The 22868-nt window shown below is 41.4% G+C and overlaps 1 protein-coding gene across 1 annotated transcript; it reads left to right on the plus strand.

Moving 5' to 3' along the window:
* Positions 1-1634: 1634 nt before the first annotated feature.
* gata4 (GATA binding protein 4) lies at positions 1635-13985 on the plus strand. Its single transcript, XM_014205425.2, has 5 exons — positions 1635-2501; positions 9651-9817; positions 12082-12289; positions 12395-12528; positions 12633-13985. Exons 1-5 carry the CDS (start codon positions 1976-1978, stop codon positions 12756-12758), a joined length of 1161 nt encoding a protein of 386 aa, XP_014060900.1. The 5' UTR covers positions 1635-1975; the 3' UTR covers positions 12759-13985.
* Positions 13986-22868: the final 8883 nt, after the last annotated feature.

The raw sequence follows: 22868 nt of genomic DNA on the forward strand, positions 1-22868 counted from the left end.
TATACACACACTGAAGTCATGCGACTCCCACTACACATTGCCACCTTATCTCAGTTTATGTTATAGTGACATTGAAAGACTGAAACTGGAGTATTCGAGCATATGCATATCACACACATACACACACATACACACACCAACGCATAGGCTATGTTCTAACTGTATGCACACACACACACACACACACACAGACACACACTCCAACAGGCCTTTTAGCTATCAATCCCTATTATTACCGTATTTTTATTTTTCATTGGTCATTATTAATTAACTTACATTTAGTTAACACACAGCCATAATATATGTTTTTTTGTTGTGAATATCAATTTATATTCGTTTAAGAAATACTTTGAAGTAATTCATGTTTATGTATAACCAAATATGAAACGAAATTTGACAGAAATTAGCCTGACTTAACCGACAAAACGTTGCTCCTGAGCTACACACACGCACACACACAAGTGCAGGCATTGACTTGGCAGCACGCATAGTGTGTTGAACCACATAATTCAAAGTATGACTGTCAAGGGGAAGAGCGGGACAATGAAGTGGCCTCGTGTGTTTACATTCACAAGTGTTGATGACAGGTATAAATCTGTCTACGAGAGAACAACAACGCTCGACACATCCGACGCGGAGGACTAAAGACTTGTCTGGCGTCGACCATCGGGCCGGACCGTGACTGTATAGGTTACCAACCGACCCAGCACTCAGTCTCCATCATCTCTAACAATGGTAGAAACATTCGTTAGGTCAAAAAAAAATAGCATTATATTTAACGTTATGTTTATGCTATTTTATTGATGGATTATTATTTGTGTTATTATTAGGACTAATTGTTTTGTTTTATTTGTGTTGTTTATTGTATTGCTATTATTAATAATAGTGTTATTATTTGGTAAGCCCTATTGTTGTTGTTGTTATAATTATTATTATTGACTGGCTAACACCACAATTTACAATAATAAAGGTCTTCATCGTAATCATTCAGCAAGTGAAACATATTATTGAATGTCCAGGCTCATTCAATCAAATTAAAGAACATGTTTTATTTCTATCTCATGTTTTTGTTTTTACTTTCTTGGGCGGTAAATGTCATAAACCATTTTGAAATGTGAGAGTCATACAAATACAATCACGCGCAACGAGTTGATTTGTAATAGGCACGAAGAAAACGTTCACAAAAGAAAACCTTTTTTCATAAAATGTTTACATCATTCGATACGTTTTTTAAGATACACTGTGTTATTTGTTCCATAATTTGACAAATTGTGGCAATCAATGAAAACCTGAAGGTGATAGTCTGAGCAAAAATGATCATACATGAACTGCCACATTGACTTTGCTAAAGGGGAAATAAATAGGTGGAAAATCTAAAAATATATTATTTCTCAGTTGCTTCACAAAAAATTATAGGCCTACGTATGTTACATTGTAGGCCTACTTGTATTTTATTGTTTTGGATTACATATTTAATCTCATCTGAGAAATATGCCGTTGATCTTCTGGTATTTACAAAGACAATCTCTTTAATCGTATGATCTTCTTCAGGAAACAATTCAAACACTAGCTGGGGTAGAGTAGGCTTCAGTAGTCACCGTGAAGGGTGGGTCGAGAGAGAGAGAAAGGTAGCGAGAGAGAGAGAGAGAGAGAGAGCGCGAGAGAGATGATAACATGAGAGCAGGAATCTTGTCCATTACTGTGCCTCGGCTTCCCACTCCTCTCCTCTCCGGAGAGATGATGATTATTTTATTGTAGCCTACACTAGGCTATAGTCTATTCGGCGAAGAAGGAAAAAAACGATTTGAAATGGTAGCCTATGTTTGACTACATGACAAGAGTCCGTTTACAGAAGAAGTTGGAGAGAATTTCTGTTGGATTACCAGCAATCATTCACACGTTAGCGAGGAGCCTGTGGACACAGCTGCTATCATAACCAACTATCAACGCTGATGGTCACCCCAGAGGAGCAGATATGTACCAGGGCATAACCATGACAACCAACCACGGACCCTCGTCGTACGAGCCCAGTTTCCTCCACAATGCCTCCCCCACAACCTCACCGGTGTACGTGCCCACGACCCGGGTCACCCCCATGATCCCCACGCTGCCTTACCTCCAGACACACGGGTCCTCGCAGCAGAGCAACCCCGTGTCAGGCCACCCGGCCTGGGCGCAGCCGGGTTCCGAGTCGGTGCCCTCCTACAACACCGGCAATGCGCACCACCCTCCGGTTTCCCCGCGGTTCGCCTTCTCCACCAGCCCAACTCTCTCATCCGGGGTCGCCGTAGCTCGGGAGACGAACACGTTTACTAGTCCGCTCAACATCTCCACCAACGGGAGGGATCATTACGGGACGCGAAGCCTCGGCGGGTCCTACCACAGTCCGTACCCGGCCTATATGAGCCCAAACATGGGCGGGACGTGGGCCACGTCTCCATTCGACAGCTCCGTCCTGCATAGCCTGCAGTCCGGGGGCCAGACACGGCACCCCAACCTAGGTAAGACTGGTGAAAACATGGTCAGAAATATCCACCATTAACATTTTCGTGTCAGGTTTTCCATTATCTACAAATGTTTTGCTAAAAAAATAGCTTTCAAATTCAGATGAAGATATTGCCAAGAGTAGGCCTATATTTCAGTTGTTTCATTACTAGAATTAAAGCTATTGGTAAACGTCATACTTGATTCAGTAGGTTATTAGGCCTATCCAAAGGTCAACACTCAACAACCGTTCGTTAAACTGCGCATAACAATATAGGCTATATATCTCCACATTTGTATCCAACTTTGAACATGTATATCTTTCCAAGTCTTCCGGACATAATGTTATTCATTTAACATGGTTTCCATCAAATGAAAGCCATCCAAATAATACAACTCTATATCACCGAAACACTTGTATAGGTCTCATTACAGCCTTAGTCATGATAACTGTAATCAGTGGTTTGAAATAAACAGAGTCAATGCATTGCTTGAACACGTTGGGAGGGTTATATCGTATGAGTAGCCTATCCTACGATATTTCTATCATTTATTATCATTTGTCATTTGTGATATTAAAGAATACTAATAGGCCTACGGGGTAGATAGAGATAGGCCTAGGGCTCGACAATATTGCACATTGGGGCATGCATTGAAAAAAAATCTAACTGCATAGCCAGCCCAAGATATTGCATTTTATGGATTTTTTTGTTGAAGAAAATATGTTTTATTCCTGTTAATTGTAGGTTTTAGGTCTCAGACTGAGAAAAGCATTTTAATGGTCAAGTAATGGCAATTTTTGCCTTGTCAAACCAAGGAAATGAAAGAAAAAAAACAATCATAACACAGTTTAACTGTATAATAAACCATTTAAGAAGCTGGAAATAGACTAGCCTACCTAGGGCAGGTGTAAGAAATAGTTTAGGATATAGGCTATAGTATGAGTCTTTACCATTAATAAATGATCAAGTGTTTTATATATATCTCCACACTATGAGATTTAAATAATATTGTGAAAATTATGATAATTCCCTGTTATTGTAAGAGCTGTTAGAAAAGAGCCTGACATTTCAGCCTGTTTTGGTGGAAGTTTGGCCTTCCATGGTGATATCACCATGTGGTAAATTAGTTAATAGACCAATAAGAAAGAGATTTCCAAACATCTCTGCCAATAACAGCACATTTTCTGTTTCCCCCTCCCCACTCAAACCACGCCCAGACAGTCCTCGCAAAATTCTTGCTTGAGAAATTGTTCTTTGCTTCTTTTTTTTTTAACCATTTTAATTGAAAACAATCACAGTAAGGTACTTCATTGTTACCCAGAAATGATTTGATATTGAGATAAAAACGGCTGCATTGGACCTTTAAAAAAAATCCACATTTGTAGAACTACAAATATTCAAGTAATTAAAATCTTATTTTGACAATACCCGCGTTTCTCAGAACAATTGTTATTTATTTACTCCCTTCTGTCTGATAGCTTATTTATCATTCACAGACGCGTTCGTCTGTATTTACTCCCTTCTGTCAAATGTAACATTTTAAAAGAAGCAAGGGGAAATGTTATTACATTATAAATCAAAGCAGACTAATTCCACCCAGTTATTATCAACATAAATTAGAGATTGCAAATTTAGAAGTCATTCACTTCGGATAATAAGTGAATACATTCCAAAACTATGATCCCTATTTAGCCTACCACTTTGTTTAAATTAAATGTATATGAATTTGACATCATTTTTGTGAATGTAGCCTAAGATACATTTATTTTATTTCAGTCATCTGCCACAAACGACTCAAAATGAAAACCTAATGCACTTTAAATTCTACCTAAACTGATATCGCAATTCAACCGATAAGAATTTCAATAGCAGACCACAAGATGAATGGATGTCTCCTACATTATGCATGGTACATCAATCAGAAATATCAAATCGTTTTAGTTTGGTCTCATGTTCATAATCTTAAAACGCCTGCTACGCACGATGACACAACTGCATTTAGGCCTACAAAGCTTAACGTCTCATGTTATTGGGAATACAATAATGGTATAATTATATATCACTCTTGTGGTGCAGATGATTCTATTTAAGAATGGATATAACCCTGTCATCACAAATGAAAACTGAAGGGAGAGGCGAAGCTCACGGGGAAAACCATGGACAGAACGCCTCCTGTTCATCACAGAGAGAATCAAAAAGGTTCAAATAACAAATATGAAACACGATTCAACTTAAAGATAAAATATCAGAAGAAAATAATTCCACCATTACCATTTTTAATTTAGAGTGCAGGTTGAGGCCAGTTTATTCACAATCATTGACTGCCCAAAACGAACATTTAGTTATAAGATATTCATAAGCCTACTTTAATCGGGATAATGTGATCCTAGATAAAATGAAGGTTGTTTCTCCCTCCTGACGAGTTCAGTATGATTGGTGCAGGTGGTTCGGGGACTTTAGTTCACACTGAATGATAAGACTGAATTCCACACATTGCAACTGGAATGGAAATCGCTCTGGTTACAATGTGTGTCAGAAACTAGGCAATATTTACATGTCAAATAAAGTCCAAGTAAAAACCACTGCTTACTGGTCTGGTGGTGGGAGTACACAGCATAGACCTACATTCATTACTGATCTAAACTCTTCCAAAAGGGTTCTTTGTCCGTCCCCATAGAAGAAACCTTTTTGCTTCCATATTGAATCATTTCAGGATCCATGTAGAACCCTCTCTGGAAAGGGTTCTACATGGAACCAAAACGTTTTTTTTAAGGGGTTCTCCTATGGGAACAGTCAAATAACCCTTTTAGACTCCAAATAGCTACTTTTTTTTCTAAGAGTGTACTGGATGTTAGATGTATAGAATATTACTATACACTGAACAAAAATATAAACGCAACATGTAAAGTGTTGGTCCCATGTTTCACGAGCTGAAATAAAAAATCCCAGAAATGTTCCATACGCACCAAAATATTATTTCTCTAAAACTGAGTGCACAAATTGGTACATCCCTGTTTGTTAGCATTTATCTTTTACCAAGATAATCCATCCACCTGACAGGTGTGGCATATCAAGAAAATGATTAAACAGCATGATCATTACACTGGTGCACCTTGTGCTGGGCACTTAAAAATGTGCCGTTTTGTCACACAACACAATACCACAGATGTCTCAAGTTTTGAGGGAGCGTGCAATTGGCATGCTGACTGCAGTAATGTCCACCAGAGCTGTTGCCAGAGAATTGAATGTTCATTTCTCTACCATAAGCCGCCTCCAACATTGTTTTAGAGCATTTGGCAGTATGTCCAACTGGCCTCACAACCGCAGACCACGTGTAACCACGCTAGTCCGGGACCTCCACATCCGGCTTCTTCACCTTCGGGATCGTCTGAGGCGGGGCTATGCCCTCCAAGGCCCACCCATGGCTGCCCCCCTGCACAGTCATGTGAAATCCATAGATTAGGGCCTAATGAATTTATTTCAATTGACTGATTACCTTATATGAACTATAACTTAGTAAAATTGTTTAAATTGTTGCATTTTGCGTATATATTTTTGTTCAGTATATTTGGAAAACATTTTCCATCTCAAAAGGGCATTAGCCGGTAGTCTACGGCTAATGCTGATGCCGTCTACAGTTGGTGCATATGAATTGGCTGATTCTGGATCTGCTTCTGAATAGGAACCTCTGGGACATGGATCTGCCTCAGTATGTAGTTTTGGTGAACTCCGGACACAGTGATCAACAGTTAATCACAATAGGATGGTAGTTTGACCACAAGCACTGGTTTGGATTGTGTCATCATCACCTTTGTCTGATTATATGTTACTTAGTCTGTGATGGGTTTCTTGCTCTGGACCTTATGTGATCTAGTAAGACCATCACTTTTTCTATGGAGCTGTCCACATGTGCACTGATCTATGGCTGAGATAATGTCTTTGGTCCAATCCACATTTTTACAATCACTCCCATTGGCAAATCTTTCCTACACAGCCAACCACGGATAGAAGTAGAAACCAAACCTGGATTTAGATTTCAACACAGGAACAATAACATTGCAAGGTACCATGATCATATCAAAACAAACTGCTATCATATGAGATTTCCAGTGTAGATACTTCAGTTTTTCAGATAACACATCGATTTAATGCAACCCTCTCACCTCTCTGGGTGCTGTTGTATTTCAATCCAAACCCATTACTTTAGACTGAGTTTATCAGGGCTCTACTGTGGAAGAGAGAGTGAAAGTCGCTAATGTTCCAGAGGTGGACTGAGTGAGAGGGAGGAAGAGAGGAAAACTCCCCAAGACTCAATTTTCCTGTGATAAAGCACATGAAAAAAATCCCAATATCAGATTAGATCAGCTATATTAAATCCTTACGCATTACATTCTGGAATATATTATACATGAAAAACATCCCAATATCAGATTAGATCAGCTATATTAAACCCTTACACATTACATTCTGGAATATATTATACATGAAAACATCCCAATATCAGATTAGATCAACTATATTAAATCCTTACACATTACATTCTGGAATATAATATACATGAAAAACATCCCAATATCAGATTAGATCAACTATATTAAATCCTTACACATTACATTCTGGAATATATTATACATCTAGGTGTAAGGATTTAATATAGTTGATCTAATCTGATATTTGGATGTTTTTCATGTACTTTATCACAGTAAAGATGTTTATTAGTGTAACTTGCAGTATTTGAGCGAAAGGCCTATCATTGCGGCCTGTGCTTGATTTTATTCTATGTTTTGAATGTAAACACATCAGCAATGTAGAATGATAAAATCACATTAATTCTAAACATAATGGTAAGCCCTTCAGTTATGTTCTTGAGGGATGTACAGGAGACACATTTCTTGTCTATAGTGGGGAAAAACTATCTGGTGCAAATATGGCCCATCAGGGGAAGCAGAGTAGCACATGGGGTCATACTAAGTGTTGCAAATTGAGAGCCGCACACAACGCTCATTGACATCGATGCATGATTTACCCAAAAGCTTGAGTTCCATCTGTTGTTCTGAAGTTAAGATTCTGCCCCAGGGAGACTGTTTTCACTACCATTGAATTCCATTCCAATTGAAAGGTGTTTTTCTCATGATAAGCTCTTCAGAAAATTGAATGAACCAACAGCAATAGGTAAATGCTACATTCTGTTATTTTGAAGACTTCATGGGACAGGGTTATATTGTGTTCAGATGGAACATTGAAATAGACACTTCAAAAAATATTTTACTCTTGACCTTATAGCACGGACTGCTGGTGCTGATATTTCTCAACAATAGACCCACAGAGATAACGATACTTAGTGACCTTCTGTGAGATTTATACACATGGATGTGCATATAGGATCTTCATTTGATCACTCTTTTTTGAAAATCTTCCAGATCCTCAGAAGCTTCGTGATTTACATAAATGAACTGAAAACCCACACTAACACATGGCTATATTATATTAACAGTATTGCACTTTTCAGTGGTGTAAAGTACTTAAGTAAAAATACTTTAAAGTACTACTTATGTAGTTTTCTGTCTGTACTATACTTTACTATTTATATTTTTGACAACTTTGACTTTTACTTCACTACATTCCTAACGAAAATAATATACTTTTTACTCCATACATTTTCCCTGATACCCAAAAGTACTTGTTACATTTTGAATGCTTAGCAGGACAGGAAAATGATCCAATCTACGGATTCATCAAGAGAACATCCCTGGTCATCCCTACTGCCTCTAATCTGGAAGACTCACTAAACACAAATGCTTTGTTTGTAAATTATGTTTGAGTGTTGTAGTGAGCCCCTGGCTATCCATGAATTTAAAAAAACAAGAAAATTGTGCCATCTGGTTTGCTTAATATAAGCAATTTGAAATTATTTATACATGTACTTTTACTTTTTATACTTAGGTATATTTAAAACCAAATACTTTTAGACTTTTACTCAAGTAGTATTTCACTGGGTGACTTTCACTTTTACTTGAGTCATTTTCTATACTTTTACTCAAGTATGACAATTGGGTACTTTTTCCACCACTGACACTTTTCATGTAACTTACTTTTGGGCAGCTAACAGCCTAACCACCAACCAAGCAGGATTATGGACTAAACTTTCAAATCCTGTTGATGCAGGATTATTTTTCTGTGACAGTATAGGTCAAATTTAGATCCTACATCTGTTCTTGAGCAGTTCTTTTGTCTATTGTCTTGTGTTTCTGCCATGTGTCGGCTAGCTTCTACCCGGCCCAAGGTTGCCCTTCCCTGCACTGCTGTAGCTCTGCTTTGTTGTCAACCTTGAAAGAAGTCTGCCTCTACCTCCAGATATCAGCCTACACACATTCCCTAGAAACAACCCACTGAATCAGATAATGCATCTATAGTTTTAAACACTGTTTCATTTCAATTGACCCATACATTCATGTTTTCCAAATGCCAAATGTTGTGTGATTATATGAAGTATATACACAATATAGTTAGATACTGCATCTGACAGCGTGGTTAAGTGCTGACTGGAGATACCCTGTTAGATTTATCAAACATCATAGTATCTCTATAGAGATTGACCATTTGTATAAGCTGAAGCTCTATTCCATCTCTATTTCCAGCCTAGCCCTTTATCAAGGGAGGAGCTGTCAGATAAGGAACAATTCCAGACCTCTATGGTGTAGTGTGTTAGTATCATAGAGAATGATAGAGGCCTCTAGTGGCCAAAAGGCTGTTTTAGCATGTTGAGCACCATTAAGGGCTTCCACCAAGCTTCCGCCATTTTAAAGTAGTCAAAGTAGTCAACTGGATGAGGATTCTATGGGTTGTAGCCTCAATGGTGCTGCTCATGCTGTCACAGACGCTATAAGAGCACAGATATAAAGATTAGTCTTCTATCTAGCTCTATGGTTAGTATGGACAGGAAGGAGAGAGCACCGTCTTCTGGTCAGGAGTTGTCACTGCTTCTGCACACACTAGCATCATCTGAGTTGATTTTCAAGACTGGATAAACCGTTTGATGTTATTCTGTGATTTTAGGTTGTTATGTAATGTTTAGGTAAGCAGTGTTTGCATTTCTTTTCCAATACCTCTCTCTCTCTCTCAACTCTCTTGCCCCCCACCCTCTCGTCTCCTTCCCTCCAACAGAGCTGTATGATGACTTCGCTGAGGGGCGTGAGTGTGTGAACTGTGGAGCGATGTCCACCCCACTGTGGAGACGGGATGGTACGGGCCACTACCTGTGTAACGCCTGTGGACTTTACCACAAGGTGAACGGTATAAACAGACCCCTCATCAAACCCCAAAGACGGCTGGTAGGTGACAAGACAAGATTTCATCTTCAACATATAGTACACACAAGACAGTAGCATTGTCTCTCTTTCTGTATTCCTCTCTCTTTCCTTCTCTCCCATTCTTTCTACTCCACTTTCTCTCTCCCACACACTCTTCTTTCTCATTCTGTACGTGTGTAAATACAGACTTTTTGTAAATTGGTGCTATTCTCTGCTTATTATCTATGCATACTTACTTTAACTCTACCTACAGTTGAAGTCGGAAGTTTACATACACCTTAGCCAAATACATTTAAACTCAGTTTTTCACAATTCCTGACATTTAACCCTAGTAAAAATTCCCTGTCTTAGGTCAGTTAGGATCACCACTTTATATTAAGAATGTGAAATGTCAGAATAATAGTGGAGAGAATTATTTATTTCAGCTTTTATTTCTTTCATCACATTCCCAGTGGGTCAGAAGTTTACATACACTCAATTAGTATTTGGTAGCATTGCCTTTAAATTGTTTAACTTGGGTCAAACGTTTCAGGTAGCCTTCCGCAAGCTTCCCACAATACATTGGGTGAATTTTGGCCCATTCCTCCTGACAGAGCTGGTGTAACCGAATCAGGTTTTTAGGCCTCCTTGCTTGCACACGCTTTTTCTGTTCTGCCCACAAATGTTCTATAGGATTGACTCATTTGCGACCAAGCTTTAACCTTCTGACTGATGTCTTGAGATGTTGCTTCAATATATCCACATCATTTTCCATTCTCATGATGCCATCTATTTTGTGAAGTGCACCAGTCCCTCCTGCAGCAAAGCACCCCCACAACACGATGCTGCCACCCCCGTGCTTCACGGTTGGGAGGGTGTTCTTCGGCTTGCAAGCCTCCCCCTTTTTCCTCCAAACATAGCGATGGTCATTATGGCCAAACAGTTCTATTTTTGTTTCAGCAGATCTTTGTCCCCATGTGCAGTTGCAAACCATAGTCTGGCTTTGTTATGGAGGTTTTGGAGCAGTGGCTTCTTCCTTGCTGAGCGGCCTTTCAGATTATGTTGATATTGGACTCGTTTTACTGTGGATATACATACTTTTGTACCAGTTTCCTCCAGCATCTTCACAAGGTCCTTTGCTGTTGATTGATTTGCACATTTCGCACCAAAATACGTTCATCTCTAGGAGACAGAACGCGTCTCCTTCCTGAGCGGTATGACGGCTGCATGGTCCCATGGTGTTTATACTTGCGTACTATTGTTTGCACAGATGAACGTGGTACCTTCAGGCGTTTGGAAATTGCTCCCAAGGATGAACCAGACTTGTGGAGGTCTACATTTTCTTTCTGAGGTCTTGACTGATTTCTTTTGATTTTCCCATGATGTCAAGCAAAGAGGCACTGAGTTAGAAGGTAGGCCTTGAAATATATCCACAGGTACACCTCCAATTGACTCAAATGGTGTCAATTAGCCTATCAGAAGCTTCTAAAGCCATGAAATCATCTTCTGGAATTTTCCAAGCTGTTTAAAGGCACAGTCAACTTAGTGTATGTAAACTTCTGACCCACTAGAATTGTGATACAGTGAATTATAATTGAAATAATCTGTCTGTAAACAATTGTTGGAAAAATTACTTGTGTCATGCACAAAGTAGATGTCCTAACCGACTTGCCAAAACTATAGTTTGTTAACAAGAAATTTGTGGAGTGGTTGAAAAACAAGTTTTAATGACTCCAACCTAACCTACAAACTTCCGACTTTAACTGTACATGTACATATTACCTCAATTACCTTGACTCTGTACTGGTACCCCCTGTATATAGCCTCGCTATTGTTATTTTACTGCTGCTCTTTAACTATTTGTTACTTTTATTTCTTATTTTTTACTTATCTATTTTTTACTTAGAACTGCATTGTTGGTTAAGGGCTTGTAAGGAAGCATTTCACTGTAAGGTCTACTACGCCTGTTGTATTCTGCGCATGTGACAAATAACATTTGATTTGATTTTATGTGGTGGATTTCATTTGATTCACCCTCTCTGTCTCTCTCTCTATGTCTGTCTCTCTTTTTCTCTCTCTTTCTCTCTCTCTCTGTCTCTATCTATCTCTCTCTCTTTCTGTTTCTCTCTCTCTTTCTCTCTGTTTCTCTCTTTCTCTCTATATATCTCTTTCTCTTTATCTCTGTTTCTCTCTCTCTCTTGCTCTCTGTCTCTATCTCTATATCTCGCTCTCTTGCTGTTTCTCTCACTCTTTCTTTCTCTCTCCCTCTCTTTCTCTCTCTTTCTCACTCTCTCTGTGTGTTTCAGTCTGCATCTCGAAGAGTGGGTCTGTTGTGCACTAACTGCCACACCACCACCACCACACTGTGGAGACGCAACGCAGAGGGAGAGCCTGTCTGCAACGCCTGTGGTCTCTACATGAAACTACATGGGGTTCCTCGTCCCCTAGCCATGAAGAAGGAGGGGATTCAGACACGCAAACGCAAACCCAAGAACCTCAACAAGTCCAAACCTGGTCCGTTTGTGTGTGTGTGAATGTGTGTGTGTGTGTGTGTGTGTGTGTTTGTTTGTGTGAGTGTGTGTCTGTGTGTGTAAAGTAACCCTGGTCTCTGTGTTGTAGGGACTCCAGGCATGGATGGCCACACCCCCAGCAGCACTCCCAGTGCCCCTTGTAACTCAGAGGAGCCTCGCCAGATAAAGACAGAACCAGAGGCACTCAGCCTGTACTCACACCACCACAACACACACACACAGGTTAGTCAATGAACTCTCTCTCTCTCTCACACACACACACACACACACACACACAAACACACACACACAAAGCTCTTAGCCCACCTGTCTTCCTTTCCCTCCAGGTTTCGGGCCTCCCAGCATATATAAATGCCCAGGGTGGGGCCCTGCCCCTTAAGCTGTCCCCTGGGGGGCACGGTGGGTCCTCGGGCTCCAAGAACGAGCCCTGGAACAGCCTGATCCTGGCCTAAGACAGAGAGGATCACCGCTGACTTCTCACACCAACCTACACACAGCACAGCTACTGTACCTTCCTTTCTGAGCTCCGGCACTAAGTCAGGTCTGGAGCACAGACACACAGAACCAGCCGGCATAGAAAGATGGGAATTAGACACATAAGGAGAACTGTTCAGGTGCAGAAACACATATCTATAGAACCAATGACAAAAAGAAGAGCGAAAAAAAGTGAAGCACACATAGCAGGTCTTGATCGCACTCCCTCAATTACCCTGTGCTCACAGGAACCTCCAATGTGCGAGGGATAATATAGGACAAGACAAAAACAATCCTCTGTTTATTCAAAGTGATTTGATTTCCTTTTACCCACTCGCCGGACGTCACTGTTGAATGAACTCCATGGACTTCATCACTCTGTATAGTGTGATTGCCTACTGCAAAAACAATGCTGTCAATTATTTTCACCTTTTCCTAATGTATTATTACTAGCTACTATGACATTTGCATCCTAGTCATCTTTACTGTGACCTTTTGCTTTGATCTTGTGTATGACAAAACTATTATTTGATTTAAAAAATATACTATTATCTCTTACTGATAAACTACCTAGCCTGGCTACTATGCTGCGTGTGATGAATGGGACATGGATTTAGTGGCACATACCGCCCTCTGTAGATTATAATGAAATTGTCCACCCATGAAAGGGGCAGAGTATGTTCCTACAAGCAAGAACTCTAAAAGATTATCCTTCCCAAAATAATTGTAGTAATCTCTGATATTTCCATGTCTGTTTATTTCAGTGTAATTGGGTAGGTTCTACACCCTGGTATTTATTCTACTGAAAACAAAAACAATATTTCATTCAAGAAACAAGCATTTGGAAGCAAATACTGTTAACAAAACATATATTTTAACTATAAAATGTTGTGCCTTAATTTGCTTGTAAATTGCAGGAGGGAAACACGCATTTGGTATGGTAAATAGAGGAGCATTGTCACATGTAATTGACCATGAAAATATGAACATACATTTCTATGTAAAGACTTCACTCCAGTATAATTGTATAATACACCATTGTGATATACTGTAAGTTACCCTTGAGAACCCCTACTACACAGTGAGAGATGGCACCTGTATCTCCATGAGCTCGATGTGCACTAACTAACACTGTACTTGATGCCCTTCCTTAGTGTGCACCTGTAGCTGTACTGAGGAATGTAATAAAGACAAGCATTTTGACACATCATTGTTATTATACATATTACATTCAAAAGGAAAATCACTCTTCCTCAACAAAATGATGAGAGGACAAATAGGCAGACAGATAGAATATGTTGTGCATTGTGTTTCAACAAGTCAAGGGCCAATATCCCTGCTGAAGCAAAGAGCAATTCAAGGGACATCGGCGAAAACTTCTCAAGCCTGATCTGGAAACTTTATCTGACCTATCTGTATGTAGTCTTTAGTAAGAGCAGTGGCATCCTTGATGAAAAGCTGGACAACCCCCCTGTTGAAGTTTTCGATTAATCTCTCCCTGAGAAGATCAGCATATTTGTCCTGTACCATGTCTCCCCAGCACTGCTCAAATGACAGTCTCAGTTTAGTACAATCTGTGTCACATATTTCTGGGTTGAAACTGTAATCAAGGGCAAATGCCTTCCCTTTCTCTAGGTACTCCTGTAAACACTCTTTTTCGTCTAGAACAGAGGGATGCACAGCCTCAAGCATAGTGGTAATTTCCTGTGTCAAGACTTCACTCTCGTCTTGCAAACCTGATGCTGAAATTACACAGACCTTTTTGAAATAGGTTTTTCTGCCCCTTTGTGGAGTAGTGTTATCTAGATGGAATTTAAAATTCCTGTTTTCCTGGCTCAGCCATCTTTTGATAGTCAAGAACATCATTTCACATAATGGGACTAGATTATTTCCAGGACTTTTTTTAATCCTATTCAGGTAGTTTTCATAATCATGACTTCCAAATAATAGCTCAAACTGGGCATAACTGACATCTTTGAATACATTCTCTTTGGTTCCCTTGAAGCCCCAACACTTTCTGTAGCCAATAGAAGTCCTAACCCCATGGTGGGTGTACCATTCAAAAGCCTTCCGCATTAGATTTAGCATACATGGTTCAATGGTTCTTGCCAAACAGGGGCTGTTCAAGGTGAATAGATACACATTCCAGTCTTCAGAAACATCCTCAGATTCAAGGAGTTCTTGAGTTTGTTTGATGATAAGATCTTCGCTGTGTTGTCCATTGTTATAATTGGGGTAGTAGGGTCCATACATGATGACGTTCTCTGGTTTCTCTAGAACCGCCCATGAATGCTGCTTATCCTCTGGTCCACATTCCTCTGTGATGTCATTATAAAATCCCACAAACTTCTTGTTGATTGAATCATCGAGGAAAACGTCATTGATATCATCTCCAGACTTGATATGCTCTAAAACCCTGTTGACAGAGTTCTGTGGGTCGGCCCAGGGATGTAGCCTGTCTAAAGATGATCTGCCATTGGATATCAAGTCCTCGGTCTCTACATTTAAATAAACGTCAGCCCCTCCCAGCTCCTCTCCAGCACCATCCAACTGAGACCATTTACGCTTCATTCTTTAAAAGGGGAAATAAAAAATTAGTCCAAAAAGCATTAAAGCAAGTCTTCTCCTGCTTGAGATGTGTATAACATTGATACGAGGAGCATGTAAGGTGATTACTGTATCATTATGTTTACATACAAAAGCTACATACAAAAACAAGCTACCTACAAAAAAAGCTACCCACAAAAAAAGCTACATAAAGTACTGGAAAACATGGCAACTCCCAACTTTGAAGCGTTTGTATAAAGATGAGTACAATTCTTTAGTATAAACCCCATAAACCACAGTGAATAGGGTTGTGTGAGGCTGCTGTATATGGCCATAAGTATATCAAATGTACAGTGAAGTCAAAAGCATGTCAAAGTAAATACCTATTCATCTGAACGGAATGTCAGAGGATACATCAGTTACATGTACAGTTGAAGTCGGAAGTTTACATACACCTTAGCCTTATACATTTAAACTCCGTTTTTCAAAATTCCTGACATTTAATCCCAGTAAGAATTCCCTGTCTTAGGTCAGTTAGGATCACCATTTTATTTTAAGAATGTGAAATGTCAGAATAATAGTAGAGAGAATGACTTATTTCAGCTGTTATTTCTTTCATCACATTCCCAGTGGGTCAGAAGTTTACATACACTCAATTAGTATTTGGTAGCATTGCCTTTAAATTGTTTAACTTGGGTCAAACGTTTCAGGTAGCCTTCCACAAGCTTCCCACAATACGTTGGGTGAATTTTGGCCCATTCCTCCTGACAGAGCTGGTGTAACTGAGTCAGGTTTGTAGGCCTCCTTGCTCGCACACGCTTTTTCAGTTCTGCCCATACATTTTCTATAGGATTGAGGTCAGGGCTTTGCGATGGCCACTCCAATACCTTGACTTGTTAAGCCATTTTGCCACAACTTATAAGTATGCTTGGGGTCAATGTCCATTTGGAAGACCCATTTGCGACCAAGCTTTAACTTCCTGACTGATGTCTTGAGATGTTGCTTCAATATATCCACATAGTTTTCCATCCTCATGATGCCATGTATTTTGTGAAGTGCACCAGTCCCTCCTGCAGCAAAGCACCCCCACAACATGATGCTACTAACCCCCGTGCTTCATAGTTGGAATGGTGTTCTTCTGCTTGCAAGCCTCCCCCTTTTTCCTCCAAACATAACGATGGTCATTATGGCCAAACAGTTATATTTTTGTTTCTGCGGACCAGAGGACATCTCTCCAAAAAGTATGATCTTTGTCCCCATGTGCAGTTGCAAACCATAGTCTGGCTTTTTTTATGGAGGTTTTGGAGCAGTGGCTTCTTCCTTGCTGAGCGGCCTTTCAGATTATGTCGATATAGGACTCGTTTTACTGTGGATATAGATACTTTTGTACCTGTTTCCTCCAGCATCTTCACAAGGTCCTTTGCTGTTGATTGATTTGCACATTTTGCACCAAAAATACGTTCATCTCTTGGAGACAGAACGCGTCTCCTTCCTGAGCGGTATGACGGCTGCATGGTCCCATGGTGTTTATACTTGCGTACTATTGTTTGTACAGATGAATGTGGTACCTTCAGGTGTTTGGAAATTGCTCCCAAGGATGAACCAGACTTGTGGAGGTCTACAATTTTTTCCAGAGGTCTTGTCTGATTTCTTTTGATTTTCCCATGATGTCAAGCAAAGAGGCACTGAGTTTGAAGGTAGGCCTTGAAATATATCTACAGTTACACCTCCAATTGACTCAAATGATGTCAATTAGCTTATCAGAAGCTTCTAAAGCCATGCCATCATTTTCTGGAATTTTCCAAGTTGTTTAAAGGCACAGTCAACTTAGTGCATATAAACTTCTGACCCACTGGAATTGTGATACAGTGAATTATAAGTGAAATAATCTGTCTGTAAACAATTGTTGGAAAAATTACTTGTGTCATGCATAAAGTAGATGTCCTAACTGACTTGTCAAAACTAAGGTTTGTTCACAAGAAATTTGTGGAGTGGTTGAATAACGAGTTTTAAACTAGTGTCACGGCCGTCGTAGTGAGTAGACCAAAATGCAGCGGGTACGTGAATGCTCATATTTACTTTTATTAGAACATTAAACAAAACAAGAAAACGAAAAAAAACGAACGACAGCTAAACAGTATTGCAGGCTAACCATAGCAGTGCAAAAACAACTTCCCTCAAAAGACAGGTGGAAAAAGGGCTACCTAAGTATGGCTCCCAATCAGCAACAACGCTGTACAGCTGTTCCTGATTGAGAGCCATATCAGGCCAACACAAAGACATACACAACATAGAAAGAACATAGAAATACAAAACATAGAACAATACCCAAAACCCCCCGACAACATAAAACAAACACACCCCTGCCACGCCCTGACCAAACTACAATAACAAATAACACCTTATACTGGTCAGGACGTGACAACTAGTTTTATTGACTCCAACCTAAGTGTATGTAAACTTCCGACTTCAACTGTATCTCATGATAAGAACATGATTACTTAAAATAATGATATTATTATAAACGATTGTTACAAGAATAGTAAGTATTTCTTTACTTACTGGGAAAAATCCGTTGTATTATTGACTTCTTGACTTCTTGCCTCAGGCAACTCAGAAAACACTGAAACCAATTTCAGTTTACTTCTGCTTCAGTTAGCTGATCAAATGTATTTGACTATAGTGCAGTATTTCAAGTATCTGTTGTCCAACACATGAGTCTGAGTAGACTTGTGTATTAGACACAGGCAGAGCCATGGATCGCTAAGAAGATCCTCCTTTGCTTGTCAAGGCTCCTTTATGAAAATTAACCATATAATGTAATGCATGAGTCCGTATTTATGCTCCTCCTTGTGTTGGCCTTAAATGCAAAGCAGTGATGAAGTCCTTTCACCAGCCAATCATTGTGTGTAGCCAATGCATAAACAGTAGTTCAGCAACAGAAAAATGATCTCATGGATGGCCCATACTAGGCCCATATCCAGTCTGGCAAGTTCATCCAAGGTTGTAAATAACTTCTTGACATGTACATGTAGCTTTTTGACACACAGTATGGGTTCATGCCTATAGGCCTCTTCGTTTTTCTGGGATGCATCATATTCTTTCACACTTGACTATTACGCAAATGATATCCTATTGTTATAGCCCTGGTTATGTTCATGTCAATACCTGTATGGGAGTGTGGGAATTAAATGAACAAATCTTTAGGAGGAGGAGTAATTATTGCTCATAATATCTCTATTACCCTTTTCTATACTGCCGTTTGGGCTTGACACAAAATGTCTTTGTTGAATCCGTGCTCCAGGTGTGGTGCTTGCCTCAGGTTTCATTCTAATTTAAACATGAAGTAGTTCCTCTGGGGCGCAGATCCCTGCAGATGGTAGGCCTACAATAGCTGTTTATAACTGGATTTGTTTCATGTTTATTTCTGTTCCTATTCTCTAAATGGAAAGTACAGACAGAGGTCCTCCTCCAATGGATTGTATAGATAGCCTCCTCAAAAACAGCACGAGTCGTCTCAGAGCCATGCTGAATAAAATGTTGGTCAGGCTTAGCATGGCACTGTCTTACTTAAATAATATTTCATGATCAGAACTGCCTGGGTGGACTGGGCTAAGGCGGGTACTTACCCACATTTCCACAGTGAAACAGAGAGAGAGAGAAACAGAGAGCGAGAGAGAAACAGAGAGAGAGAAAGAGAGAGAGAAAGAGAGAGAAAGAGAGAGAGAACGAGAGAGAGAGAGAGAGAGAGAGAGAGAGAGAATGAGAGAGAGAGAGAGAGAGAATGAGAGAAAAGGAGAGTTAGAGAGAGAAAAAGATAAACAGAGAGAGAGGGAGAGGGAGAGAGGAGGGGAAGAAATGTAGAGACACAAAGAGAGAGAAATAGAGAGAGACAGAGAGAGAGAGAGAGAGAGAGAGAGAGAGAGAATGAGAGAGAATGAGAGAGAGAGAGAGAGAGAGAGAGAGAGAGAGAGAGAGAGAGAGAGAGAATGAGAGAGATTTTTTATAATTACTTTTATGATCACTATTTCACATTACTATTATGTCACAGTTACCAGCCCTTTCAAGCTTAACATCCTTATCATTTATCGCCCTCCAGGTTCCCTTGGAGAGTTCATCAATGAGCTTGACGCCTTGATAAGTTCCTTTCCTGAGGATGGCTCACCTCTCACAGTTCTGGGTGACTTTAACCTCCCCACGTCTACCTTTGACTCATTCCTCTCTGCCTCCTTCTTTCCACTCCTCTCCTCTTTTGACCTCACCCTCTCACCTTCCCCCCCTACTCACAAGGCAGGCAATACGCTTGACCTCATCTTTACTAGATGCTGTTCTTCCACTAATCTCATTGCAACTTCCCTCCAAATCTCCGACCACTACCTTGTATCCTTTTCCCTCTTGCTCTCATCCAACACTTCTCACTCTGCCCCTACTCGGATGGTATTGCGCCGTCCCAACCTTCGCTCTCTCTCTCCCGCTACTCTCTCCTCTTCCATCCTATCATCTCTTCCCTCTGCTCAAACCTTCTCCAACCTATCTCCTGATTCTGCCTCCTCAACCCTCCTCTCCTCCCTTTCTGCATCCTTTGATTTTCTCTGTCCCCTATCCTCCAGGCCGGCTCGGTCCTCCCCTCCTGCTCCGTGGCTCGACGACTCACTACGAGCTCACAGAACAAGGCTCCGGGCAGCCGAGCGGAAATGGAGGAAAACTCGCCTCCCTGCGGACCTGGCATCCTTTCACTCACTCCTCTCTACATTCTCCTCTTCTGTCTCTGCTGCTAAAGCCACTTTCTACCACTCTAAATTCCAAGCATCTGCCTCTAACCCTAGGAAGCTCTTTGCTACCTTCTCCTCCCTCCTGAATCCTCCTCCCCCCCCCCCCTCCCTCTCTGCGGATGACTTCGTCAACCATTTTGAAAAGAAGGTTGACGATATCCGATCCTCGTTTGCTAAGTCAAACGACACCGCTGGTCCTGCTCACACTGCCCTACCCTGTGCTTTGACCTCTTTCTCCCCTCTCTCTCCAGATGAAATCTCGCGTCTTGTGACGGCCGGCCGCCCAACAACCTGCCCACTTGACCCTATCCCCTCCTCTCTTCTCCAGACCATTTCCGGAGACCTTCTCCCCTTCCTCACCTCGCTCATCAACTCATCCTTGACCGCTGGCTACGTCCCTTCCGTCTTCAAGAGAGCGAGAGTTGCACCCCTTCTGAAAAAAACCTACACTCGATCCCTCCGATGTCAACAACTACAGACCAGTATCCCTTCTTTCTTTTCTCTCCAAAACTCTTGAACGTGCCGTCCTTGGCCAGCTCTCCTGCTATCTCTCTCAGAATGACCTTCTTGATCCTAATCAGTCAGGTTTCAAGACTGGGCATTCAACTGAGACTGCTCTTCTCTGTGTCACGGAGGCTCTCCGCACTGCTAAAGCTAACTCTCTCTCCTCTGCTCTCATCCTTCTAGACCTATCTGCTGCCTTTGATACTGTGAACCATCAGATGCTCCTCTCCACCCTCTCCGAGTTGGGCATCTCCGGCGCGGCCCACGCTTGGATTGCGTCCTACCTGACAGGTCGCTCCTACCAGGTGGCGTGGCGAGAATCTGTCTCCGCACCATGCGCTCTCACCACTGGTGTCCCCCAGTGCTCTGTTCTAGGCCCTCTCCTATTCTCGCTATACACCAAGTCACTTGGCTCTGTCATATCCTCACATGGTCTCTCCTATCATTGCTATGCAGACGACACACAATTAATCTTCTCCTTTCCTCCTTCTGATAACCAGGCGGCGAATCGCATCTCTGCATGTCTGTCAGACATATCAGTGTGGATGACGGATCACCAGCTCAAGCTGAACCTCGGCAAGACGGAGCTGCTCTTCCTCCCGGGGAAGGACTGCCCGTTCCATGATCTCGCCATCACGGTTGACAACTCCCTTGTGTCCTCCTCCCAGAGTGCTAAGAACCTTGGCGTGATCCTGGACAACACCCTGTCGTTCTCCACTAACATCAAGGCGGTGACCCGATCCTGTAGGTTCATGCTCTACAACATTCGCAGAGTACGACCCTGCCTCACACAGGAAGCGGCGCAGGTCCTAATCCAGGCACTTGTCATCTCCCGTCTGGATTACTGCAACTCGCTGTTGGCTGGGCTCCCTGCCTGTGCCATTAAACCCCTACAACTCATCCAGAACGCCGCAGCCCGTCTGGTGTTCAACCTTCCCAAGTTCTCTCACGTCACCCCCGCTCCTCCGCTCTCTCCACTGGCTTCCAGTTGAAGCTCGCATCCGCTACAAGACCATGGTGATTGCCTACGGAGCTGTGAAGGGAACGGCACCTCCATACCTTCAGGCTCTGATCAGGCCCTACACCCAAACAAGGGCACTGCGTTCATCCACCACTGGCCTGCTGGCCCCCCTACCTCTGAGGAAGCACAGTTCCCGCTCAGCCCAGTCAAAATTGTTCGCTGCTCTGGCACCCCAATGGTGGAACAAGCTCCCTCACGACGCCAGGACAGCGGAGTCAATCACCACCTTCCGGAGACACCTGAAACCCCACCTCTTTAAGGAATACCTAGGATAGGATAAAGTAATCCTTCTAACCCCCCCCCTTAAAATATTTAGATGCACTATTGTAAAGTGGTTGTTCCACTGGATATCATAAGGTGAATGCACCATTTTGTAAGTCGCTCTGGATAAGAGCGTCTGCTAAATGACTTAAATGTAATGTAATATTATGTATTACTTTAATACAATGTATATCGTATACAGTGATGCTTTGGCAATATTGACGAAACGTTTTGAATTTGAGAGAGAGAGAGAGAGAGAGAGAGAGAGAGAGAGAGAGAGAGAGAGCAAGAGAGAAGAAGAATAAGAAAAGAGAAGAGAAAGAGAGGGGGAGGTGAGAGAGAGAGTAAGCCAAGGAGGGCCTACAGCAGCACCTAGATCTTCTGCACAGATGTCAGACCTGGGCCCTGACAGTAAATCTCAGTAAGACAAAAATAATGGTGTTACAAAAAAGGTCTAGTTGCCAGGACCACAAATACAAATTCCATCTAGACACCGTTGCCCTAGAGGAGAAAAAAAACTATACATACCTCAGCCTTAACATCAGTGCCACAGCTAACTTCCACAGCAAATTGAGACTGCATGCAGAATTCGGCAAAAATATCCTCAGTGTACAACGTAAAACACCAAATAATGCATGCAGAGCAGAACTAGGCTGGTACCGCTAATTATCCAAATCCATAAAAGAGACGTTAAATTCTACAATCACCTAAAAGGAAGCAATTCCCAAACTTTTCATAACAAAGTCATCACCTACATAGAGAGGAACCTGGAGAAGAGTCACCTAGGCAAACTGGTCCTGGGGCTCTGTTTACAAACACAAACAGACCCCACAAAGCCCCAGGACAGCAACACAATTAAACTCAACCAAATCATGAGAAAACAAAAAGATCATTACTTGACACATTGGAAAGAATTAACAAACAAAAAACAGCAAACGAGAATGCTATTTGGCCCTAAACAGAGAGTACACAGTGGCAGAATA

This window comes from Salmo salar, chromosome ssa06 (genome assembly GCF_905237065.1).
Source record: "Salmo salar chromosome ssa06, Ssal_v3.1, whole genome shotgun sequence".
NCBI lineage: Eukaryota > Metazoa > Chordata > Actinopteri > Salmoniformes > Salmonidae > Salmo > Salmo salar.